The sequence below is a fragment of the Embiotoca jacksoni genome, unplaced genomic scaffold (assembly GCF_022577435.1).
Source record: "Embiotoca jacksoni isolate LCO1_2020_lvr unplaced genomic scaffold, fEmbJac1.0.p SCAF_29, whole genome shotgun sequence".
NCBI classification, from domain to species: domain Eukaryota; kingdom Metazoa; phylum Chordata; class Actinopteri; family Embiotocidae; genus Embiotoca; species Embiotoca jacksoni.
Window position 1 is genome coordinate 5,707,409 of NW_027185380.1, and position 27,982 is coordinate 5,735,390.

A 27,982-nucleotide genomic window follows, 5' to 3' on the forward strand; every position below is an offset into this window, starting at 1 on the left:
ATATGGAGAGAAGTGCTGCTGGTGTGAACTTATCGAGCACGTGATGATTTCAGTTAAAATTAATATTTGCGGTGAACGTGCACGTGCTTGCGGAGCTGCTTCCGGCTGACAGAGATGAATGAGCTCCTCACTGCTCCGCTGCTCTTCTTTATTTATTCTGGGTCCTTTCTGGATTTGTTCATTTGACGGAAGGAAGCTGAAGAGCGGCGGGAACAAAAGATCAAAATAAAAATCATCGACAGAAGGATTTTATTCCGTTTCAGACTCCACTTCTGTAAAATGTGTGTGATGAAACCCTCCAGTTTTTAGAGCCCGTATAAATATATAGTATTTAGTCATTTAGAGTTCTCCTGGTTCTGGAGGCCCGGTCATCCATCATTCCTGCCACCATCAATCGAATAACGCCAGACAACCACAGTCCCGTCTCATATCGAGCTGCTACGTGACCTGCTGCACCAACTAAACTACTGCTGCTGCTGCTACTGCTTCACCAACTATACCTCTACTACTACTTCTGCTGCTGCTGCTGCTGCTCACCTGACCTTTCTCCTTTCAAATGAGAAGAGAAGAGGAAACAACGAGGCCTGTGAACATGAAGACAGCCTGTTTTACTTCCTCAATGTGATTTTATTTTGGTTGGAGTGCAGACTTCTTACCTGTGATAAAAAAAAAAACCCATCTGAAACAGAACCTGGTGAAGTTTCTCCAGGTGGAGGAGACGAAGATGGAGAACAGAACCAAACGTTCAGGGAGGTTTTCTTATAAAATCTTTCTTTTAGTGTCGAGATTAGAAATAAAAAAAAAACACGTGAGTAAAGTTCACTCTAACTTCTAGTGATCACAGACATGTACATAAAGAGCACGAGTCTACACAACACGACAATCAGTCAACAACATCTTCCACAGTGGTCGTCCTATAGGAGGGAGTGTGCGTGTGTGTGTGTGTGTGTGTGTGTGTGTGTGTGTGTGTGTGTGTGTGTGTACAGTCCATCATGTTTGGGGGTAAAGCTTTACTTAAAAAGAAGAAAGAGAAACGTGCTTCCTTCCCGCCTCGGTATAAAAATAAATAAATAATTTAACGGAACCAGAAGAGAAGTGTCGCTCTGCTTCTCTTCACCGTGAGTCCGTGACGCTCCTCGGCATGCACCGAGTCTCTCCATGTTTCACTACAAGTCTATTGGCGGCCTCGAGGCTGAGGTGAGGCGTTTCCATGGTGATCCTCTGCAGGCTCGCCGTGCTGGCTCAGTCAAGGTGAGGTGGGTGTGGTCAGGTGGGTGTGCGGTCAAGTGGGTGTAGCCTTGCGGCTGCAGCGGGAGCTCCGGTGGTGAGCTGCACAGCCAGGTGGAAGTAGATCCCTGAGCCAACCATGGAGGCCTGGACAAGAGGACAGAGAGGACAGAAAGGACAGGTTAGGACACGGTAGTCCAGGTGAGGACACAGATGACAGGTTAGGACACAGTAGTCCAGGTGAGGACACAGAGGACAGGCCCCTGGTCTGTCGCGTCCACACTGCCAAATGAAGTCCACCTTCAGTTAAGATATTTTTAACTTTAAGATGTCATGTACACAACTTGAACAACTTCCACGTTAGACACTGAAAAGTGTCCAAAACAGACTCTTGTGTGTTTCTGACTGAAGACACAAACACGTTCCTCTGATGGGAAACCATGACAACGTTCCTCCGATGTGAAACCATGACGACGTTCTTCTGATGTGAAACCATGATGGCGTTCTTCTGATGTGAAACCATGACGACGTTTCTCCTATGTGATATGATGACGACGTTCTTCTGATCTGTTACCATGATGACGTTCCTGATGTGAAACCATGACGACGTTCTTCTGACGTGAAACCATGACGACGCTCCTCTGACGTGAAACCATGACGACGTTCCTCTGACGTGAAACCATGACGACGTTCCCCTGATGTGAAACCATGACAACTTTCCTCTGACGTGAAACCATGACGACGCTCCTCTGACGTGAAACCATGACGACGTTCCTCTGACGTGAAACCATGACGACGTTCCTCCGATGTGAAACCATGTTTGGAAATATGACACCAGAACCTCTAAAGGGTTCTGTTCTGTTGAAGGAGGATGTGAAGGATGGACATCCTTCACATCCTTTCCTCTGGGTGAGCCTCGAGGCCGCCAATTGAGGCCGCCAATCCTTTCCTTTACTTCGTGTGATGAAGTAAACATGTTTGTTTACAAAGCTGCTTGTTATTAAAAAGGTTAAAAACTAAACCATCCTATAAGCTCCAGTACCATTAATGCTGCATGAACCCACCTGCTGATGAAGAACACGAGATCTAGTTGAAAGCCTAAAAACATTTTTCTCTATGACTTCTAAGAATAAAGTGATTTGGAATTTATTCGGAGGAACAGAATAAAAAGCGACCATCATGTGATTAAATTGAAGAAGCTGGTTTGGGTCTCCTGGTGCGTCTGAGGTTGATGTGCAGTATAATGAGCGTATGGTGAGCGGCTGCAGTGTGCAGCAGAGAGGAGGATAAAATAGTGCACATTCACTCATGTATTGTGTAATGGCTAAATGTTATGGCTCCGGCTTTATCGTGCATGGAAAACCCTCATATCACTCTGAACACGGCGCTCCTCCTTCCTGCGGCCTGCATCAGATTTACAGCCACACATCAAATTAGGGGAGTTTAAAAACAGCCGGCTGTGCGGAGTGATTACTGTAACTAGTCAATGATTGCTCACTGAGAAATCATTGGATTAAATACTCTCCAACACAGCAGCCTTTCTGATGTCTCTATGTAAATGCAGATGTATTCTTTATGTATTTTTCAGATGAGGCGTCACTCTCTGCTCTTCGAACTTCATTAACAAAGGTGGGGGTTATCAGAAAGGGAGGAGGGGCTGGGGGGGTGAAAAAAAAGAAGCGGTGCAGCTCCTATTTACATATAAAGAGCTCTATTAATCAAGGTAAGTGTCATTACAGCGAGGCTCATTGAGCAGTGGAGAGTGGGTGTTAAATAAAATTCTCTGTGCTCGGCTGCCTCCGGCAGGCGATACGTCTTGATTTGAGAACTGTCAGCTGTGGTGGGGAGGAGGGGGAGGAGGGGAGGAGATGGAGTATTACCCCCATTCTTAATCAGACTGCAGGCGGAGAAGAGATGGAGGAAAAGAAACACGGAGGAAGAGGGGGGAGGAGTGATGGAGGTAAAACAGGAAGTGGTGTGTTTGAATTTATTCAGGAGGAAACAGCAGCTCCCTGCAGCTCCAAATACTCTCACATATTTGAACAGAAAATATTTAATATTAGTGGCAGAACTGATGGTCAAAAACTGTGACAATAAGATCCAGGTTGAACTAAAATAGAACGAAACTTTCCGGGGTGACTGCTGCACAGCAGGGTGCTCACAGGCTGCGCTGCTTCAGAATGAAACCAAGCAGCCAAAAGCAGACTGATATTAAAAAGATGTGGAATTAAGTCCAGCAAACGACAAAGCCCTCCTGATTGGTGAGAAAAGAGAGCGCAGAGTGGAAATATGACAGCAGAGAGACGATGACTCAGTGGAATAAATGAGGAGAGACAACTTACTTCACCCTGTAGTTGAGGCTTGCCTCAGTGGAGTGGGTTTACATGTAGTGCCACTGCCCGTCCATGCCCATGTTCATACCCATCCCACCCATCGGCCCTGGAGTGACGAGGAAAACATGGTTAGAACCAACAACATGACAGAGCACTAAGAACAGGCAGCACTTCACTGACAACACACAGAGCATCACTCCTTACAGCTGCTGCACATCAACGTGTTTAAAGCTGCTGCAGCTCCGACAATAAAACCAGAGACCAGAGTTCAGAGTTCAGGTTGGTACGAAACAAAGCAGCAGCTGTCTGCATCAACAGAGAAAATCATCCAAACTCTCAGATGATCTGAGAATATCATAACAGTGAAGTCAAGTAGCTTCTGAGAAACTTCAGAGTCTGGTAGGAGTTAGAGTCTGGTAGAAGTCAGAGTTTATCTTAGAGATCTGGTAACTGGTTTTCAGGTAGATGGATATGAACTTTCTTACCTCCAGGTCGGAGGCCCATGTGCTGCTGTCCATCCAGAACAAAGCCTGCCATTGGCTGGCCGTCTGGACTGTAGGCTGTTCCCTGATTCACTGTGGAAGAAGGAGATGTGTCAGAGTGGAGAACCTTCCTGTGTCAGAGTGGAGAACCTTCCTGCATCATGTTGAGAGCCTTCCTACGTCATGTTGAGAACCTGCCTGCGTCATGTTGAGAACCTTCCTACATCATGTTGAGAACCTTCCTACGTCATGTTGAGAACCTTCCTGCATCATGTTGAGATCCTTCCTATATCATGTTGAGAACCTTCCTGCATCATGTTGAGAACCTTCCTACAGCATGTTGAGAACCTTCCTGCTCCACAGAACGTGTTAAGTCAGTTAAATTTGTCTTTAACGAGCTCCTTCAGTCTGAATGGATCAGTCAGGTGATCTCTATCTGTCTATGCAACCTGACCAGAACTCTGAAGGCGTTTCTGTCCTCTGTACCTGCTCTGTTGGACTGGTCAATCATCGGCTGCACTATTCTCCTCCTCGCATTGATGAACCTGGAAAAAGAACAAAAACATTAACCCTTCAATAAAAAGAAGATAAAACATGAAGAAAAAAATGAGTTAAAATTTGTTTTCGTAAACAAGATGAAGCTCTCTTTATGTTCAAGTCTCTCATTGCCTGTATTACAGAAGGGAAGGGACTCTGGCAACGTAAGCTAGTTATATTCATTGAAGAAGGCCATGTGAAATGGTCAAAAAGACAGTAAGTAACCTTTGAGTTTAATGGTACTACATAAAGGTTTCTTGTGTTTACGACCTAACTTGTGAAGATGATGCTGCATCATTAGTGGAGCGAGGTGTTGTAAAACTCCTGAAACAGACTTCTCTCCACATCAGAGTCTTCGTCGTGTCCTCGCTGCTCTGATCGGAGTTAATAAAAACAAAGATGTATTTCTGAACCGTGTGATTTCCCGAGGAAGAGGAGCCCTGCTGTGTCTCCAGGGATCTGACTCCTCATCGAGTTTTTTCCCGTTGACATCATCAGGGCATTAAGAGTGTCGCGCGCTTCACAATGTATTGATTGGTTTCTCCCTGTAGCCTCAGGCTGCGAGGTCCCTAACCGCTCTACCAATGTTTATTATTGATACGTGCAGCAGTCTGAGTCTCTGCTCTCGGCTTACAGGTGGCTGCTGGTCTGTCGGCCTTCAGAGGACCATCAGTGAGACCACTCACGCTGCAGTGGAAACACGTGCGATTCCACATGCAGAGTGTCTCTCCTGCCCACACAGGTAGCAAGAACCGAACGTGTTTGAATGCATCATGTCATACATGTAACATGATGCTGTTGAGTGACAGCATGTCTCTCCTCTTCATCGTCTCATTGTCTAGGGGGATATATATGATGAAGACATATCTTAAAAGTTGTCACACGGGATGAAGACACTTTAACCACTTTATGATTTAATACAAATTAAAGAGAAAATCAATGTTGAACTAATTTTACACATTAATTCCAATAAATATTCAGTACTGTGAAATGTGTCTGCTGGTGAGCTCACCATTCAACATGAGAGGAAGATGAAGTTTACTATTAAATATTTGGCTTTGATACGAGCATGTAATACATATGTACTGAAGTGTGTCTGTGTGACAGAGATGAGCTGATCCTGAGTCCATCACTGTGTCTGACATTAGTCATATTCAACTATGACCACATGAAGTCAGATCTACAGTTGAAACCAGAAGTTTACATACACTGTGCAAAAAGACACATAACACTTTTTTTCTCACTGTCTGAAGTTAAATCAGACTAAACCTCTCCTGTTTCAGGTCCGTTAGGATTACCAAAATTATTTAACTTTTGCTAAATGTCACAATAATGAGAAAGAGAATATTTTAGAGAATTTTATATTACTTTCTTTGAGATCAAAAGTTTACATACACCAAAAGTACTATGTCTTTAAACAATGTGGGCAAGCCCACATGATGATGTCATGGCTTTTGAAGCTCCTGATAGGTTAACTGACAACATGTGAGTTAATTGAAGGCACACCTGGTGATGTATTTTAAGGCCACACCTCAAACACTCTGCTTCCTTGTTTGAAATCATGGGAAAGTCAAAAGAAATCAGCCAAGAAATCAGGGAGAGAATCGTGGAGCTCCACAAGTCTGGTTCATCCTTGGGTGCAATTTCCAGATGCTTGAAGGTGCCACGTTCATCTGTGCAAACAATTATACGCAAGTATAAACATGGGAATGTCCAGCCATCACACCGCTCAGGAAGGAGACAGGCTCTGTGTCCCAGAAATGAATGTGTTTTGGTCCGACATGTGCAAATCAACCCCAGAACAAAAGCTAAAGACCTTGTGTAGATGATGGCTGAAGCTGGTAAGAAAGTGTCATTATCCGCAGTAAAACGAGTCCTGCACCGACATGGGCTGAAAGGCTACTCAGCAAGAAGGAAGTCATTACTCCTAAAGAAACATAAAAAAAAGCCAGATTACAGTTTGCAAAAAGACACCAAGACAAAGACCTTAACTTCTGGAGACATGTCCTGTGGTCTGATGAAACTAAAGTGGAGATGTTTGGCCATAATGACCACCGTTACATTTGGAGGAAAAAGGGGGAAGCTTGTAGACCTGAAAACACCATCCCAACTGTGAAGCATGGAGGTGGCAGCATCATGTTGTGGGGCTGTTTTGCTGCAGCAGGAACTGGAGCTCTTCATAAAATAGACGGCATCATGAAGAAAGAACATTACCTGGAAATATTAAGGCAACATCTCAGGACATCAGCCAGGAAGCTAAAACTTGGGTGCAAATGGGTCTTCCAAATGGACAATGACCCTAAGCATACTGCCAAAATAGTTAAAAAGTGGCTTGAGGACAACAAAGTCAATGTCTTGGAGTGGCCATCACAAAGCCCTGACCTGAATCCCATCGAAAATTTGTGGGCAGATCTGAAAAGGCGTGTGCGAGCGAGGCGGCCAACAAACCTGACTCAGTTACACCAGTTCTGTCAGGAGGAATGGGCCAGAATTCCAGCACAGTACTGTAAGAAGCTTGTGGAAGGATACCCAAAACGTTTGACCCAAGTCATGCAGTTCAAAGGCAATGCTACTAAATACTAAGGAACTGTATGTAAACTTTTGACCTTGAAGAAAGTAATGAAAAATTCTCTAAAATATTCTCTTTCTCATTATTGTGACATTTAGCAAAAGTTAAATAATTTTGGTAATCCTAAGGGACCTGAAACAGGAGAGGTTTAGTCTGATTTAACTTCAGACAGTGAGAAAAAAAGTGTTACGTGTCTTTTTGCACAGTGTATGTAAACTTCTGGTTTCAACTGTATGTATAAAATGTATTTTAGTCTTCAGTGAACAGGAAGCTGCTCACAGACTCACCAGTTGTTCACCTGCAGGATGGTCAGACCCGTGTCTTGTGCCAGCTGCTTTTTCTGTTCCTCTGAGGGGTATGGGTGCTGTAAACAACAACAACAACAACAACAACAACAACAAATAAATAAAGAGCAATAAGTGTAAATACAGCCTTCACTGATATGAAGCATCTCCAGCTGAGCGGCCCTGGTGTAGTCAGTGTCAGCACACACACACACACACACACACACACACACACACACACACACACACACACACCCAACAGTCAGCTGACCTCCTCAGCGCGTGGCTTTGTGTGACAGTATTTGACATTATTTGACACTTCTTGACAAACGATTGGATGGGGAATAAGAAGGAACAATAGTGGCTTTGTTTGGGGCCCCGTCAGTCCCCCCCCCCCCCCTAACCCACCGCCCCCGCACTGCCTCACTCCTGCTCCATCCCCCGTCTTCTGGCCCCAGTGTGTGTGTGTGTGTGTGTGTGTGTATGTGACACTGGAAGGAGGAAGGCAGATGGCAGACAGAGGTGACCCGTGTACTGAGAGCGGGTCAGGTCCAGTCTCCATTCTACTGCTGTCAGACCTGCAGCCACCTCCTCTGGTCATCAGTGAAGGATAAGCTTCCAAACACTTCATATTATACACTCATAACACACACACACACATACACACACCACACACATGCACTGAGGGATGTTTTGGCCCTGCCCAGTGGCTGACAGCAGAGTGACGGATCCCTTTAAGCTCCGCCTTCAAATAAAATCAAACAGTAGGATAGGAAGTAGGAAGTAGACATGAGAACCAAAACCCTCAAATTACAGAGACAAATGATTTTCTTTCATACAACCCAGTTTCCAAAACAGTTGGGACGCTGTGTAAAATGTGAATAAAACAGAATTTGATGATCATATAAACTCATATTTAATTGCAAATAAACCAAAGACAACATATCAAATGTTGAAAATGAGACATTTTATTGTTTTATAAAAAGAACTGCTCATTTTGAATTTGATGGCAGCAAAACGTCTCTAAAAAGTTGGGACAGGGTCAACAAAAAACTGGAAAAGTTGTGAAATGCAAAAAAAATACCTGGTGGAACATCTGACAACTAATTAGGTTGCCTGGCAGATGGGGAGAGGTTCACCGCTCTGTGAAAGACTGGAAAAATAGTGCAAGAATCTAAGAATAATGTTCCTCAACATAAAACTATAAAGAATTAGTGGATTTCATCATCTATGGTTCAGAATATCATTAAAAGACACAATTCTGTAGTGAAAATCACTCCATGGGCTCAGGAACACTTCTGAAAACCATCGTCTGTGAACACGGTTCATCGCTGCGTCCACAAATGCAGGTTAAAACTCTACAAAGAAGAAACCAGATAGAAACATGATCCATAAACACCGCCGCCTTCTCTGGACCGAGATCATTGAAGATGGACTGAGGTGAAGTGGAAAACTGTCCTGAGGTCTGATGGATCACAATCTGAGATTCTTTTTGGAAATCATGGACGCTGCATCCTCCAGGTTAAAGAGGAGAGGGACCATCCAGCTTGTTATCAGCGCTCAGTTCAAAAGCCAGCATCTGTGATGGTACAGGGATGCATTAGTGCACATGGCATGGGTAGCTTGAACATCTGGAAGGAAGCATTAATGCTGAATGATATATTCAGGTTTTGGAGCAACATATGCTGCCATCCAGACAATGTCTCTTTCAGGGAAGGTCTTGTTTATTTCAGCAGAACAACGTCAACAACCACATTCTGCACGTATTCCAACAGCATGGTTCCGTAGTAGAAGAGTCCACTGATAAACTGGCCTCCTGCAGTCCAGACCTGTCAATCATTGAAAACATCTGGTGCATCATGACATGAAAAATACAACAAAGGAGACCCTGAACTGTTGAGCAGCTCAAATCCTTTATCAGGCAAGAATGGGACATTTTACTTTCAAAACTCCAGAAACTGGTCTCCTCAGTTCCCAAACATTTACAGAGTGTTTTTAAAAGAAGTGATGCAGCACAGTGCTAAACATGATTCTGTCCCAACTTTTTAGAGACATGTTGCTGCCATCAAATTCAAAATGAGAATATATTTATATAAAACAATACAATTTCTCAGTTTCAACATTTGATATGTTGTCTTCAGTCTATTTGCAATTAAATATGAGTTAATGTGATTCACAAATCATTGCATTCTGTTTTTATTTACATTTTACCCATTTGGAAACTCTTTTTTTTCCCTCCCTAACTAAGGTGTTGTAGATGAGTGTAAACAGGTCAACAAATCTTAAAAAGTATAACATTTCAATTGACTCTGACGTGACACTCGTGAAACTTCAGTGGATTCCTGGTTCGGTCTCCAAACTCAAACTGCTGCATCAGTGTGAATGTGGAGGGATGTCCGGCTGCATGAAACCAACAGTTAGCAGCAGGCTAATGGGCCGCTAATGAATAATATAATGAATCCAACCCTTTCACAGCTGCTGTCTCTATAGCTTCCTCACAAGGCGATCTGTGAAGGGTCTTCAGAAAGGACGACAAAAGCAGGAGGGCACCGCTCCTGGTGGACAGAAACAGCCCCCCCCCCCCCCCCCCCCCCGCTTCTCCCACGGCCGTCCTACTGCGGGCCTCCGCTGCAGCGTCTGACAAAACATAATCCCGCTCCTTTCACACCCTCCACCACTGATGAATGCTTGATCGCTTGGGTGTTGCAATAGGCCTTTCAGAGGCCAAAGTCCCACTGCACACTTTTTATAGGCACATCCTGCCACGGCAAACACTTGTGCTTAACAAATTAGGGCTGAAAGGAGACGGGAACAGAGAGGGGATAATTCAATTATCCTCCTTTTTTATCTGGAAAATCTAAAGGTGGGCTTTGGAAAAGAAGGGATTACTCCGAGTACAGGACTTGTGTGGGCTTCTTACAAACTAAACAAGTGAGGGGTTACACCACATCTATGAGCGTCAGAAGTAGAAAACCTGAGGCGGGGCGCTGGTATCTTTTGGACCTCGGATAAAAGGTAATGTTCTCCACAGAGCTCAGAAAAAGGGCGGCCGCCTCTGATAATGATTTCTGTACAAACCACCGACCGCTATTTCAAAGCAGACCTTTAGACGTAAGGATGCATTTGCTGCATTCTCTGGAACAAAGATGAACTTAGTTTGGGAAATGCAGGAAATGATGGAGGGGTCGAGGTTAGACATGCATTTCTGTATCATCTGAATCATTGAAGGCTTGTTTTATGGAGAGGAGGGTCTGGGAGAGACTCTCTTACCGTGAGATGCTGGAACAGCCATGCTCTCATTATATTTGTGGCCACTTTGGGAAAGATGCCACGTTTCTTCTGCCTCTTCTTGTCCTGGTCGTCCTCGTCTCCAGTGCCCGGTGATGCCAGGCTGTTGTCGAGGCCGTCTCCTGCAATCAGAGACGAGAGGAGTCGCGTTACGAGAAAGCTTTAATGTGGCCTTCGTGCTTCCCTGAAAAAAACGTGCCGTGAAAGAGGAAGATTGCGTTCCTTTGTGTCACGGCGGTACAAGATTCTTCCTCTCACCTCTGCCTGACTCCCAGCTCTGGATAATGAAGAGGAGTTTGTAGTGTGGGAGCTCAATAAAACCAGGAGCTATTAATTCAATCTGAGACACGCGTTTGACATGAGGTAATGACTGCGGGAGCTGTGCGCCTGACGTGAAATAATGAATGCTCAAACTGCAGTCAGACTCATGCTTGGCCTCTGTTTTCTCTGTGACCTCTGTTTGAAATAAGACTAATGATTTCCTGAAGTACAGCAGGAAACAAACAGAGGAGGCTGTGAATGAAGTCTGAGGCCACAAACATCAAACCGTGTTTGAAGTCAGACACGAGACGTTCATTTGGGGTGCTGAGGCAGAATGAGGGGTGGGGGTGTGGGGTGGGGGAGTCGTTAGGGCGTGAAGCCGTCACCCTTACGTTCCCATGTGTTCCCCCCCCCCCCCCCCCCCCCCCGATGACTGTGTCGGACTGTGCAGCGCAGCATCCCGCCGTCAGCGGGAAGCTGAGGGTCGAGGCAGGAGGCTTCCTTTAAGCTGAGATTTCCGCCGCTGCTCGCTAACTCTCTGCCTCTCAGCACAAGGGGCTCCCGCTCCCTCTCTGCCATTAATTGTGCATCAGCCGAGATGATTTACTTTTAACAGTGGTGGTTATTTTTCTCGCCCTCGGGGCAGAGAAGCCTTGAAAGCCTGCCTGGAGGGCATGTGAATAATGCATCTGAGAGACTCCTCCCCCGAGGCGGGACAGAAACCCTACTTTTCTTAAGATTCGCCCCGGCATGTCTTTTTGTTTTTACAGACGCATCAATCAAACACGCCTATATGAGCCATATTCATGCATAAATATTTCAGCTGATGAATATTGACATTAAAAAGGATGTATTTTAGGGTCGGGGTTCTGAGGGTTGTGGGAGTTTTTACGAATGTTGTCCAGCAGACCGGATATCGGCCCTCGACTTTACTTTGTTATCCTCATGCAGCCTGTTGGTTAAAGGTTCTCCGTCCTCACTCATCTGACAATTAAATGTTGTTAAATCATCTCACCACTGTCAGACGCACGATATGATCCTCTATCATCTGCTTAAGTCTGGAATCAGACACACGACACGATCCTCTATCATCTGCTAAAGTCTGGAATCAGACACACGATATGATGCTCTATCATCTGTTAAAGTGTTTGGTCTCCTCAGTGATCCACTATAAAGTTTCAATGTTTAGTCTGTGATAGATTATAAATGGACAGGACATCCATGCAGCCAATCTGATTCCGCTGTCACTGCCTTCCGGGATGTCATCAAAGCAGCTGCAAGACATCGGTGGTGAGTCGCAACAGAAAATACACAAAAGCAACAAAAAGTGAAAACAACTTTGAAAGTGATCATGAAAGCTTCATCCTTCTGGCTGCTGCACATTAATTCATCTCTACAAGAACCCAGATTCAACCTCCACCAAGAAACGAGCTAATCGACACAACGTCAAACCAAGGAACGCACAGAGACACGCGATGGACACTCAGAGACACACTACGGACATAAAGAGACACACTACAGACACTCAGAGACACACTATGGACACTCAGGGTACCAGGAAGGAGAGCTGCAGTGACACGAACATAGGATTTGATGGAACTGATGAGAGCAGTGGAATATCAAAGGAAAGGTCCAGTCAGGGTATAATGACACTGATATGTTTGATTACATTGTATCTGTAATTAAAAAAAGAAAGAGAAAAAGAGAGGAAGAAAGAAAGACAGAAATAAATAGGAAGGAAAGAAAGAAAGAGAAAGAAAGAAAGAAAGAAAGAAAGAAAGAAAGAAAGAAAGAAAGAAAGAAAGAAAGAAAGAAAGAAAGAAATAGGAAAGAAAGAGAGAAAGAAAGAAGGAAAGAAATAGGAAACAAAGAAAGAAATAGGAAAGAAAGAAAGAAAGAAAGAAAGAAAGAAAGAAAGAGAGAAAGAGAGAGAGAGAGAGAGAGAGAGAGAGAGAAAGAGAGAGAGAAAGAAAGGGTTAAGGTTAACCCCCTCTCCCTCCTCCTCCTACCCCTCACCCCACCTCCTCCTCTCCCTCTTCCACCCCCCCCCCCCCCCTCCTCAGAGATGAAGGCCTCGGGGCAGATCTTCTTCTACACTAATAGTTTCTGACTGTTCTGCAGCATCTCGGTCGATCTAAGTGTGACGGAGAGTCTCAAAGTCTCAAAGTCATACAGCCATGCAAGTCTCTAAACTGATCCCCCCCTCCCCCCCCACCCCATTCCACCCGGCCTTACAGTGTCTGCACGCGTGACACCGAGGGGGGTGGAGGGTGTGTGTGTGTGTGTGTGTGTGTGTGTGTGTGCGTGGGGGGGGGGGGGGGTATTACCGCAGGGATGGCTGGAGTATTGCCCCGGGGCTAAGAAGGAAAACACAGAGAAAAACAGCACCCTAAGATATGAAGAGGAGTCTTCCTCACCCTCCTCTTCCTCTGCTCCACACTGAGCTGCTGAGGATTCAGACCTCAAACATCGATAACCCTGTTTTTAAAAAGTTGGGAAGCTGTGTAAAATGTAAATAAAAACAGAATGCAATGATCTGCAAATCCTGCAAACTCATTAGATATAAAATAAACCAAAGACAACATATCAAATGTAGAAACTAAGAAATTGTATTGTTTTATATAAAATATCTGCTCATTTTGAATTTAATGACAGCAACACGTCTCTATAAAGGTGGGACAGGATCATGTTTATCACTGTTCATCACCTCTTCTTTTAACAACACTGTAAATGTTTGGGAACTGAGGAGACCAGTTTCTGGAGTTTTGAAAGTGAAATGTTGTCCCATTCTTGCCTGATAAAGGATTTCAGCTACTTAACAGTTCAGGGTCTCCTTTGTTGTATTTTTCATGTCATGATGCTCCAGTTGTTTTCAATGATTGACAGGTCTTGTCTGCAGGAGGCCAGTTTATCAGCGGACTCTTCTACTATGGAGCCATGCTGCTGGAATACGTGCAGAATATGATTGGACGTTGTTCTGCTGAAATAAACAAGACCTTCCCTGAAAGAGACGTTGTCTGGATGGCAGCATATGTTGCTCCAAAACCTGAATATATCATTCAGCATTAATGCTTCCTTCCAGATGTTCAAGCTACCCATGCCATGTGCACTAATGCATCCCTGTACCATCACAGATGCTGGCTTTTGAACTGAGCGCTGATAACAAGCTGGATGGTCCCTCTCCTCTTTAACCTGGAGGATGCAGCATCCATGATTTCCAAAAAGAATCTCAGATTGTGATTCATCAGACCACATAGTGTCTGTTTTTAATGCAGTGCTGCCTGAAGGCCCAAAGATCACCACCATCCAATATTGGTTTTCAGTCTTGTCCCTTGTGTTCAGAGATTTCTCCAGATTCTCTGAATCTTTTAATGATTTTATGAACCGTATATTATGAAATCCACTAATTCTTTGTAGTTTTATGTTGAGGAACAAAATAAGTTACAATCTTAGATTGTTGCACTATTTCCCCACACAGTCTTTCACAGAGTGGATAACCTCTCCCCATCTTCACTGCTGAGAGACTCTGCCTCTCTGGGATTTACAAATCATCACATTCTGTTTTTATTTTCATTTTACACAGCGCCACTACTTTTCTGAAAGAGGGTTATACATTTAGCCTGTCTAACACACTCCTCTTCGTGCTGCAGTGTAAACATTCAGAGTAAAACCCTGTTTGATGGTTGATGTGGTGAGACAGCTTTTTATTAATTATATTAACTCCACCTGATCAATAATCTCTGTACAGTGATGAAGGTAAAACAGTCATAGTCTGTATTTATTTTACATGCGTGTACAGAAACAGATACAAATTATATGGTAAATTTATTCATGCATCTATGTTCTGAATGGAAAGACATGTAGATATTAGTGTAGGTGCGTCAAAGTAAACATCATGTAAACATACAGTTGTTTTGTGCATCAATATGTAAACAAGTTCCTTCAAAAAACAGTATAATCACTTTGTGTTCCACTGATCTCTTCCTGAACTCTGACCTCTGCAGCAGTGTGCCAGTCAACCTGTTTCTTGATAAAAAAAAAATCCCATCATGTGACCTCACTGCCAGACTCAGTAAATCTGAACATCATTTTTTATGAAGAACTTATTCAGCTTTCTTTTTCTTTTAGTTCAAAAACCAAACAGACGTCTGGTCCACAGAGTCTTTACATGAATACATTAGGTACCATTAATACTGGGACTCAGTATGGAACCCCTCCCTGGCCCCCACCCCCACACTTCACATCACATCAATCAGACAATGCTGACATCATCACCACATTATAATTGATACAGCTGCCTTTACAAAGGAGGATGGCCTCATGTGACTGTGGACAGACGAGGAGGACACTCCTGTCCTCAACATTCATCTGTCAAATGTGAACAGATCTGCTTGCACATGCGGAGAACTGAGAATTAATGTTAGAGGCGACCTGATGCACACGAGAACTGATCTGGACCTCCTCCAATCAGAACCGTCCGGAGAACCACAAGTAAAGCAGTCTGACACTCTGCAGCTCTACATCCTTCAGCTCTCTGATTGTCTGTCTGTCTGTCTCGGGGCTGCTCTACAGGCAGAGTACTGCTGTATGATGTGTCCTTAAGATAAAGTGAGGACCAGCTAGCTGAACTGATTGCTGCACCTCCAGCTGCAGAGGCAGCACAGCCGGTCTAATGAGCTCAGCGGGGCCCTGATCCATCATCAGTGACAACTCAGGGCCCCTCCCCTTATTAGACTGATCAACAGCTCTAACGGAGCAGTCTGGAAGATGTCTCGCATGAGATACATGGAAATCCTCTGTGTGAATGTGGAGATCCTCCATGTGAATATGGAGATCCGTATGAACATGTGATTAGCAATTGTACGCAGACAGAGGAAGTGTTGATGTGATGTGAGTCTCAGATTAAACCTCCATCTCTCTGTGATCCTTTAGGTTAGTTAGTCAGGGCTCCATACACATGAATGTCTTTATCACTATAAACAGGGAAAACAAACAGTTACAGCTGTGGCATGAAACCAGACTCTGAACAGTCAGATGTGTTTACAGAAAAACAAACCAGCCTTCATGCTTTAAAGGGTCGCCTCACAAAAACAGCAGCAACCCTAAAATAGCAGCAACCCTAAAACAGCACTGACCCTAAAACAGGACCAACATTAAAACAGCACCAAGACCACAGTCTCTATGCTGTCCTTTTCTCTCTGCTCTCCTTTCACCCCAACCGGTCGAGGCAGATGGCCGCCCACCTCTGAGCCTGGTTCTGTTGGAGGTTTCTTCCTGTTAAGAGGGAGTTTTTCCTTCCCTCTGTTGGAGGTTTTTCTCCTTTAAAGAGGAGGGTTTTTTTTTTACCTCCTAGCTTATGTGGGAATTGTTGAATTGTTGGGTTTCTCTGTATAATATTGTAAAGTCTCGCTGTAAGGACTTTGATGTGTTAGTGCCAGGAAATAACATGTGTTGTGATTTGGCGCTATATAAATAAAATTGAATTGAATTGAATTGAATTGAATTGAATTGAATTGAATTGAATTGAATTGAATTCAACAGCACCAACATTAAAACAGCAACAAACCTAAAACAGCACCAACATTAAAACAGCAAAAAAATTAAAATAGCACCAACCCTAAAACTGTACAAACATTAAAACAGCACCAACATTAAAACAGCACCAACATTAAAAAAAGTACCAACATTAAAACAGCAACAAACTTAAAACTGCACCAACATTAAAACAGCACCAACATTAAAAAAGTACCAACATTAAAACAGTAACAAACCTAAAACAGCACCAACATTAAAACAGCAACAAACCTAAAACTGCATCAACATTAAAACAGCACCAACATTAAAACAGCAATAAACCTAAAACAGCACCAACATTAAAACAGCAAAAAAAACTTAAATAGCACCAACCCTAAAACTGTATAAACATTAAAACAGCACCAACATTAAAACAGCACCGACTCTAAAATAGGAACGACCCTAAAATAGCACCAACATTAATACAGCAACAAAATGAAAACAGCACCAAACTTAAAACTGCACCAACATTAAAACAGCACCAACCCTAAAACAGCACCAACATTAAAACAGCAACAAACCTAAAACAGCACCAACATTAAAACAGCAACAAACCTAAAACTGCATCAACATTAAAACAGCACCAACATTAAAACAGCACCAAACCTAAAACAGCACCAACATTAAAACAGTAACAAACCTAAAACTACATCAACATTAAAACAGCACCAACATTAAAACAGCAATAAACCTAAAACAGCACCAACATTAAAACAGCAAAAAAAAATTTAAATAGCACCAACCCTAAAACTGTATAAACATTAAAACAGCACCAACATTAAAACAGCACCGACTCTAAAATAGGAACGACCCTAAAATAGCACCAACATTAATACAGCAACAAAATGAAAACAGCACCAAACTTAAAACTGCACCAACATTAAAACAGCACCAACCCTAAAACAGCACCAACATTAAAACAGCAACAAACCTAAAACAGCACCAACATTAAAACAGCAACAAACCTAAAACTGCATCAACATTAAAACAGCACCAACATTAAAACAGCACCAAACCTAAAACAGCACCAACATTAAAACAGTAACAAACCTAAAACTACATCAACATTAAAACAGCACCAACATTAAAACAGCAATAAACCTAAAACAGCACCAACATTAAAACAGCAAAAAAAAATTTAAATAGCACCAACCCTAAAACTGTATAAACATTAAAACAGCACCAACCCTAAAACAGCACCAACATTAAAACAGCAACAAACCTAAAACAGCACCAACATTAAAACAGCAACAAACCTAAAACTGCATCAACATTAAAACAGCACCAACATTAAAACAGCACCAACCCTAAAACAGCACCAACATTAAAACAGCAACAAACCTAAAACAGCACCAACATTAAAACAGCAACAAACCTAAAACTGCATCAACATTAAAACAGCACCAACATTAAAACAGCACCAAACCTAAAACAGCACCAACATTAAAACAGTAACAAACCTAAAACTACATCAACATTAAAAAAAAACACCAACATTAAAACAGCACCAACATAAAAAAAAAACACCAACCAAATGGACTGACCCTAAACAAGCACCAAAATTAAAAGTTTACCAAAATTAAAACAGCACTGACCCTAAAACTGTGTGCGAGTTTTGTGTGTGACTGATGTAGGTGAGTAGTTGTGTGTGACTGATGTGTGTGACTGTTGTGTGTGAGTGTTGTATGTGAATGATATGTGTGACTGTTGTGTGTCACTGTTGTGTGTAAATGTTGTGTGTGACTGCTGTGTGTAAATGTTGTGTGTGAGTGTTGTGTGAGTGTTGTGTGTGAGTGCTGTGTGTGAGTGCTGTTTGTGAGTGTTGTGTGTGACTGCTGTGTGTGACTGCTGTGTGTGTGTTGTTTGTGAGTTTTGTGCATGAATGTTGTGTGTGTGTTGTGCATGAATGTTGTTTGTGAGTTTTGTGTGTGAATGTTGTTTGTGAGTTTTGTGTGTGAAGGGACCTTTCAGAGTAAAATCAGCTCAATGATCCAGTCCACCCCCAGCAGGAAACTGCTGCAGGGACATCCGCCCCTGGTGTCAGTGCAGCTGTGATGTCACTGGTATGTGAGCACCTCCACTGCCCCCCCCCCCCCCCCCTTACAGGCTGTGGATGTGACAGAAAGATGCAACACTTCCTGTTCCTCACATTCCTCCTCCAGTGTGCAGGATCTTTTCCAGCCACTCCCACTGCCTTTTGTTTTATTTGGGTCTTTGTGATGGACATGTGAAGCACCCCCTCCCCCTCCAAACATTCCAGGAGAGCTCCGCCCCTTCAGCTCTGTCTGTCCTCAGCAGCCACCCTGGGGGATGAGCTATCAAAGACTCTGCATATCACACAGCTTACAAGACAACAACCAAAAGATGGGAGCTCCCAGAGGAGCCCAGCAGCCACAGAGTGGAGGGTCATCCACCTGTGGTTAGCCCCCCAGCACCTCCTCACTGCTCTTTTACAAGCGCTTCAGGGAGCATTAATGACATTCCACTTCCTGTTCGGATGGTTGTGGACACATTCTGCCGACATATCACAACTCTCTGCATCATTCATGATGTTTAAAGTCCTCCGACCTCAGATGGGTCTGCATCCTCTCATTAACATGAATCAACAGTGCTGTAGGTTAGAGGTTGAACGTGTGCCTCACGCAGGCAGTTATGTTTTCCAGCTCACAGCAGGTGGCTAGCTCAGATACAGACTGTGGTTTGGTACAGAAATATTCATGATGCTGTACATGCATCACGACCTCCAGGGTCGACTGCAGCTCACTGTAATGTGTTCACTGCAGTTTGGAGCCATATGAATCTACGGTGAGATCATGAGATGGACTGTATTATCATGTGACATGACCTCTGCGAAGCAGAACAGCAGAAAATGTCCCGGATTGTAAAACATAAAAAAGTTTTACCAATTCAGATGAAAGATGTGAGCAGCGAGGAAAGAGGCGGGGTTTAGATCTGACTTCAGACAGGCTGCATCCATAAATCCTGTCATTAGTCTAAAAGCAGTGCTGCAGAATATGGAGATAAATATGAATATGAAGGAAAGCAGGAAACTGATGGTGTGCATTCATGATCACATCAGGAAACCTCAAGAAAAATCGGACTGTCCTGTTCAAGGGCCAAAACTCATTTGAATGTGATGATTTCTGCATAATTAGAGCTCACCTGGAGGCTCCAAATGAGACCAACATGACACACCTCTACTGTCCTTTCTGTGAGGTTGTTTCACTCTTTGCTGGCGTGAGGCCAGATCCTACAGCAGATCCCACAGCAGCAGATCCTACAGCAGATCCTACAGCAGCAGATTCCACAGCAGCAGATCCTACAGCAGCAGATCCCACAGCAGCAGATCATACAGCAGCAGATCCCACAGCTGCAGATCCCACAGCAGCAGATCCTACAGCAGCAGATCCCACAGCAGCAGATCATACAGCAGCAGATCCCACAGCTGCAGCTCAGCTCTGATCTCTCTGCCTGCTCCTTTTCCTTTGTTCCTCTTACATAAAGTGGCCTGTCCTTACATCCCTGCGGGGGGAGGGGGGGGGGGGGCACTCGGCACCCCCATCCTCTATGCATTCTCTACCAGGTCAAAAGGGCATGCCCCCCCCACACACACACACCACCACCACCACACACACACACACACACACACACACACACACACACACACACACACACACACACACACACACACACACACACACACACACACACACACATATGTTTAAAAAAAGCCTAAAGGAAAGAAGGTATTCACACTGTGACCTCTCTCCGCTCGCCTCTACACACCACAAGTACAGAATGTGTAAATTAAGATACCGGTAATCAATATTTACTAAAACACATACACACTCTCTCAGTGCACTTCATCTGGACTTTAGAAGCTACAATGATTTGCAGCAGAGCATTCAGTCAAAGCATTTCTGATTGTCTCTTAATCCTCTGAGTTTCTGTTGTCTTGCAAAGCATCCTCCTATTGTTCTCTTCAATGCTCTGCTTACTGCTGCCTGATGGGCAGAGGGTGGAAAACTGCTTTAAAGTGCTTTCTATTTTTACTGGGGCCAAAGGGGAGAAAAACAAAAACAAGTCATAAAACCCTGATAGCCTCCAATTAGCACATCAGAAATCACATTAAGGGCAGGAGCAGCAGGGCGACACAACAAGCACCAGGATGGCAGCAGATCTCTTCATCAGTGATAACTGGCCTCTAATGGAGGACACACACTGACTGGAGAACAGAGGAAACCCTAGTGATGATCTCTGTCATGTTTTATTACTTAAATCCACACTTTAACTACGTCATTTAAAAAATTAAGAGACCTAAATGTACAAAAACATAAATGTAGAGGCTGCACAGATTCTTACTGACAGTATGAGGAAACACCGACTGCTCCTGTTTTTTTTTTTTTTTTTTAACAAATATTTCAACCACATCCTGAGCAGCTTTGTTTCCTGAAGATCACAGACAGACTTCTCTCAAAAGAGAATTTCTCCTGCAGGTATTTGTTCTACCAACACCTGGTTCAGGTCACACAGATCACAATGTTGAGATAAACGGGAGGTTACCTGTCAGGTAAACACCTGCAGAGCAGCAGCTTTCCTGTATTTAACTGATGATGAGTTTCATCAGTGAAATAAAGATAAACATCATAAATAAAATAGAAAACTAAAGATAAAGTTATCAGCTGAACTAAAGGACCTCACACAAGCCACCTCACACAGAGGACACAGGACACAGGACACAGGACAGACAGCTTTGATATGGACCAGGATGCTCTTACCCAGTTCACTGGTGTTGTCTCCACTCTGAGACACGTGTCCCCCGCTGGACGGTCCCGGGGTGCCCACAGAGGGTGTGGAGTGGGCGTCATCCATGTCTCTCCAGGATGCTGGATTCTGAGAGGTCAGGGAGAGGTCCACACACCAGGGGACAGGACATAGGACAGAGGAAGACAGAAGAGAGGAAACAGGTGAGGAAGGTCCAGTATTCTCCAAAAACACCCAGTGATCATCATCGTAAGGCAGCGATCAGGTCGTCAGAGACATGAGACGATGTTACCATTCTGTCCAACGGGAACTTTAAATGCAGCAGAGACAGACAGCTGAGAGGACAGTCTGAAAACCCTTCCGGTGTCCCGCTATCTCTGAGACCAATGCTGGACAGACAACCTGTATCAGAGGACGGTCTAAGTGTGGACCCTCCGGTGTCCCGCTCTCTCTGAAACCAGCTCTGGACAGACAGCCTGTATTTATTGGGCTGAGCGCGGCGACACTCAGACAGAAAGAAGCCCAAAGCAAACAGCAGCCGTCCCTCTTCAGCCTCTCTGTGTCAGCTGTTGGCCGGATGGTGTTTAGATGAAGAGCTCAGCAGATGACAACAAGAAGCGCCGGGACAAAAGCTCAGTGTGAACGAGGCCTCTCAACGATGGATCCTCTTTTCTTATCCAGGCACACAATAATTAGAACTCCTCAGCACACCGTGCACAGAGAGGCGCCATGTGTTCTCTTGTTTATCAAGCTAATGAAGGACGTCTCCCTGCAGCCCATCTGTTAGAACCCAACAGGACCGGAGCCGAGTGCACTGGACCAACACAGTAACTGACTCATCACTGGAACTGACTGGAACTGACCCATCACTGAAACTGACCCATCACTGGAACTGACTGGAACTGACCCATCACTGAAACTGACCCAACACTTGTACTGACTGGAACTGACCCATCACTAGAACTAACCCAACACTGGAACTGACTGGAACTGACCCATCACTGAAACTGACCCAACACTGGAATTGACTGGAATTGACCCATCACTAGAACTGACCCAACACTGGAAATTACTGGAACTGACCCATCACTAGAACTGACCCAACACTGGAACTGACCCAACATTGGAACTGACTGGAACTGACCCATCACTAGAACTGACCCAACACTGGAACTGACTAGAACTGACCCATCACTGGAACTGACCCAACACTGGAACTAACCCAACACAGGAACTGACCCAACATTGTCTGGTTTGGATTCAGACCAACTTCTTCTCTCCAGACACCATCGACCTTTAGTTTGTTATTGTTCATGCTGACTAAATATTTCACAGTTCTGATCCAATGTGTGTGTAAGGATCGATAGCTAGATATAGATATAGATATATAGATATAGATATCTACAACCCCATTTCCAAAAATAGTTGGGACGCTGTGTAAAATGTAAATAAAATCGGAATGTATTGATTTGCAAATCATATGAACACATATTTAAATGCAAATAGACCAAAGACAACATATCAAATGTTGAAACTGAATAATTTTTTGTTTTATGAAAAACATAAACATATTTTTGATTGTAATGGCAGCAACATGTTTTTAAAAAGTTGGGACACGGTCATGTTTACCACTATGTTGCATCACTTCTTCTTTTGACAACACTGTAAATGTTTGGGAACTGAGGAGACCAGTTTCTGGAGTTTTGAAAGTGAAATGTTGTCCCATTTTTGCCTGATAAAGGATTTCAGCTGCTCAACAGTTCAGGGTCTCCTTTGTGGTATTTTTCATGTCATGATGCTCCAAATATTTTCAATGGGTGACAGGTCTGGACTGCAGGAGGTCAGTTTTAACCTGCATTTGTGGATGCAGCGATAAACTGTGTTCACAGACGATGGTTTTCACAAGTGTTCCTGAGCCCATGCAGTGATTTCCACTCCAGAATTGTTTATGTTTTTAATGCAGTGCTGCCTGAAGGCCCGAAGATCACCACCATCCAATATTGGTTTTCAGCCTTGTCCCTTGTGTTCAGAGATTTCTCCAGATTCTCTGACGTTCGTAGACGATGAAATCTACTACGGTAATTCTTTGTAGTTTTACGTTGAGGAACATTATTCTTAGATTGTTGCACTATTTTCACACGCAGTCTTTCACATAGTGGTGAACCTCTCCCCATCTTCACTGCTGAGAGACTCTGCCTCTCTGAAATCATCTTTTTATATCCAATCATCTTAGTGATCTAATGCCATGATAACATAATTAGTTGTCAGATGTTCCACCAGCTGTTTTTTTTGCATTACACAACTTTTGTTCTTTTCTTTTCTGTCTTTTGTTGACCCAGTCACAACTTTTTTTTTTAGACATGTTGCTGCCATCAAATTCAAAATGAGTAGATATTTTTTATAAAACAATAACAAATTTCAGTTTTAACATTTGATATGTTGTCTTTGGTCTAATTTTAATTAAATATGTGTTCATCTGATTTTTAAATCCTCACATTCTGTTTTTATTTACATTTTACACAGCGTCACTACTTTTTCGGAAATTCTGAAGAAATACATATATGGCTATATAGATATAGATATGGATATATAGATAAAGATATCGATATGTATATATATATATATATATATATATATATATAGATATGAATATCTATATATATATACATATATATATAGATATATTGATATAGATATATAGAGATACAGATATAGTTATAGATATATAGATATATTGATATAGATATAAAGACATACAGCTATATAGATTTAGATACATAAATATATTGATATATACATATATATATAGACTGCAATGACTGTTTCACACACACATACTCACACACTGTTTTCACACAGGTCGAGCTTCATTCAGTGGAACCCATGCAGGAACATTGCAACTGCTGGTAACACATACACACACACAACACACACACACACACACACACACACACACACACACACACACACACACACACACACACTGTGTGTACATGAAGTTAAAGAGGTCATTTCGGAGTCTTTTCACTGAAGCTGAAGCTTGACAGAATTTATATTTTAAAAGTCTCCAACCTGTGTAGATATGCTCCACCTCTGGGTCTGGTTCTAAGTCTAGTTATGCAGTCCACATGTTGTAAATGTAACACAAGTTTTCCAGTCTGTTGTTGACCCTTTCCCAACCTTTTAAAAATGTGTTGCTGCCATTAAATTACAAATGAGCAAATATTTTTCATTAAAAAAAATAATAATAATCAAGTTTCTCAGTTTCAACATTTGATATGCTGTTTTTGGTCAGCATCACTTCAACATCTGGATTTGGTTATTTGTAAATGAACACAGGTGACACAGGTAGACGCTCACAGCAGGGGGGCTGACAGAGACCCCCACTTCACCTGTAATCATCCTGCTGGCTCATCCTCATCATCCTCATCATCCTCATCCAATTCCTCCTTATCATTTCTGACTACTCTCCTGTTTAAATAAATCCATCACAGATTCTTTACAGACAAAGTACGTTGTAGGATTTAAAATGTAAAGTGTGAATGTTTTTCCTCCTCTCACACTCTGCAGCAAATCCATAATATTAATCTTCAAATTAAAATCCATAATATATCAAGATTAATATTCATAATATAACAAAATCAATATTCATTTAAAAAAATATATTCGTATTCAGCAGTAATAGAAAACCAGATGTTGTGTGCAGCATGTTTGTGAGTGTCTTTAAATCTGTTATTGAGTGTTCGTCAGTTTCACGTATCAGAGGTCTCTTTATAAAAGTCAGAGATAAGCAGCGCATGCGGCTCCACACAGGTGAAAACAGTTCTATAGATCCAGAGCAGACTTTTATTATTATTATTATTATTATTATTATTATTATTATTATTATTATTATTATTATTATCATTATTATTATTATTATTATATGAACAGAGCAGGGACTCACGTGGTCTGCGAGGTTGGTGGATGATCCTGAGAGGTCGTCGAAGTCCGACTTGCAGACGTCCCGGTCCTCGATGACCAGGTCGATGGGCATCTTCCCCTTCAGGCAGCTGATGTAGCGGTGGCAGAAGTTATCACAGAGCTCATGGACCTGCGGAGCCCATATTATTATTATAATATAAATATATTATTATTTAGATGGGGACTGAACACCAGAACCATTCAGAGGTCTCATCAGATGTACCTTCTCTAACTCCAGCAGGTGGAACCGAAGCACTTGAATCGCTTGAATCATCTAAAAATATAGAAACATTTTTTTTAATATAATCGAGGTTTTATTTTAGAGACAGTCAGTGTTCAATAATAATAATAATAATAATAATAATAATAATAATAATAATATTTACTCCTCAACAACATCCTACAAACACGATTTTATTTCGTAAGAAAAAGTGCACGTGCTGTCCCGGGCAGGTGAGCGCGCGGGCAGCAGAGCTCACCAGGTTGTCGAGCTCCGGGTTGGAGGAGAATAACGGTTTCTCTGCGCGAATCTGAGGCGGGAAAAACACATAGAGGCTGCAGTCATGTTCTCGAAGTGATTTAGGAGGAGTTGGACAGTTCATCAATCATGGTCAAATTATTTTGCTCTCTATTCAGCTCATCTCGGTGGACTGAACATGTTTTTCTATATCATACTTGACCTAAAACGGTGTAACCTGAGTGTGCCTCCTACCTGCTTTGCAAACACGGCTATGTCTTCATTGAAGGAGTCGGAGGAGCACACGTCTCCTCCCGCCACCCCGGGCTCTCTCGGTGTGCAGGTCGCCAGCTCGCACTTCTCGAAAACCAGCGCGAGCAGCGGGAATAACGGATGCCTGCAACATAGAGGAGGCTGGTCAGTGTGCAGCCCTGCAGAGTTGTGTTCACTGCAACACATCCTGCTCATGAAAGACAGTCCGACACACATGTTCACATACTGGAGACCCGCTGTATTTATTGCTTCAAATATGAAACCGGAATTATCGAAAATTATTGTAATTACTTGATCCGTGAGCAGAATAGATCTTTATTTTAAAGTAGAAATTAAACAGAATTTTTGTCACTAAATATATGTGAAATGAGACTCTGACTTTCTAAATTACAGCTAAACCGAAAAAAGCTTTTTGTTCCCGTTTAATAATAATAATAAAATATCAATTCATTTTTTTCTATGGCCTCATAATATAAATCTGCACCGAATTACTATTATTATTAAATATGATTAGTATTGTTATTATTAAATAGGCTATTATTAATGTCATTATTATCATAAAGCCTATTGTTATCATTGTTATTGTTATCATTATTACTATCTAATTTGTATTGTTGTTTGTGTGTTTGTTTGTTTGTCTGTTTGTTAGTTCTACCCTCACCCGTAGATCTGGTCCTTGTCTCTCTTCAGTGCGTCGTTGACGACGCTGCCCATGCTGCTGGACATGATGTTGTGCGGTGCGTGGGCTCCATAGTGCTGCGTAGGGTGCGGGGGAGGCCCATGGTTCAGGTGGTGGACCTGCGGCAGGGGCCGCGGGGCGTGCGGGTCTCCGTACATGGACGTGGGGACTCCGACTCCGTCCATCGCACCTCCGTAGTGAGCTAGCTCGTCGTACTGTGGAATGTTTAGAGCATCAACATGCGACAGAAGACAAGTCGAGGAAACAAACTTATGCATTAAATTCACAGGAAAAAGACTTTAATGATAATAAATAACAATAATAATAATTATTATTATTATCGTTATTATTATCTGCTAAATAAAGAAACAATATTCCAACTGTGTTGTATTCAGTTTCTAGATTTCACACTTTTACTTTATTTTGTCAGAAAGTTTTGTATGAATTATGCCAGGTTAATGTCTTTTGTTTTACAGTTGTAAGAACGAATTCAATTTAAATACAAACATTTTATTTGTGCACAAAGATAAACGAGACGTACCCTTTGCGTCATCTCTGTGCGTAATTTCCAGACGTGTGAAGATAATTTTGGTGCTGATAGTTAAATTGAAAACTCTTAAATCCAAGAGGGAACTATAATCCTGTCCGGTTCTGTGACATCGAGACAGTCAATAATAATCAATCAGAAACAGGTAGAAACACATCGTCACCGAGAGTGCCAAAACGCGCGCGGACATCTGGCGCACAGGTTTGTGAGTCTTCAGTGCGAGGATTAGTGATAATCTGTCAGATGTGTGTGTTTGATGTAGTTCCCAGCATCAGTCCGCGGATCAGTCCTGTTCTCTCAGGGTGTCCTCGTGTCCCGGACTCTCCGCTGCTCTCTGCCCGCTGCTCGGCTGTGGAGCCGCTTATAGGGCCGCTGTGTGGTCTGCAGTACCTGATGACTGCCTTTTCAAAAGTCTGCAGGGGTTTAGACCATACCTTCCGGTCAATATTTTCAAAATAAACCCCAGAGAGAGTTGGTCAGGAAAAAGTAGAACTGATGACACAACATGTGAGGATCTGTTGAACGTACAGTGATGAGTTCAGTGAGCTACAAACAGTTTTGTTGTTCAGACCCGAATCTCCATCAGAACACGCGGACCGCAGTGATCCAGTTTAAAACAATATTTATTCCCTCCACAAAGTTCAGATTTAATGCTTTTATTTTGAAGACGACATAACCCAACATCCGGTATGTGTGAGTGTGTGAGAGTGTGTGAGAGTGTGTGTGCAGTTTGACGCGCCTCTG

General features: G+C 42.9%; 1 protein-coding gene across 1 annotated transcript; it reads right to left on the minus strand.

The window, feature by feature from the left end:
* meis2b (Meis homeobox 2b) lies at positions 1-27,435 on the minus strand. Its single transcript, XM_069161584.1, has 13 exons — positions 27,233-27,435; positions 26,674-26,906; positions 25,995-26,136; positions 25,762-25,812; positions 25,506-25,556; positions 25,266-25,412; positions 21,334-21,448; positions 10,703-10,842; positions 7,436-7,512; positions 4,529-4,587; positions 4,046-4,135; positions 3,570-3,666; positions 1-1,374 (listed from the first exon to the last, which is right to left on the minus strand). The coding sequence occupies exons 1-12, from the start codon at positions 27,242-27,244 to the stop codon at positions 3,608-3,610; spliced, it is 1,176 nt and encodes a 391-aa protein (XP_069017685.1). The 5' UTR covers positions 27,245-27,435; the 3' UTR covers positions 1-1,374; positions 3,570-3,607.
* Positions 27,436-27,982: the final 547 nt, after the last annotated feature.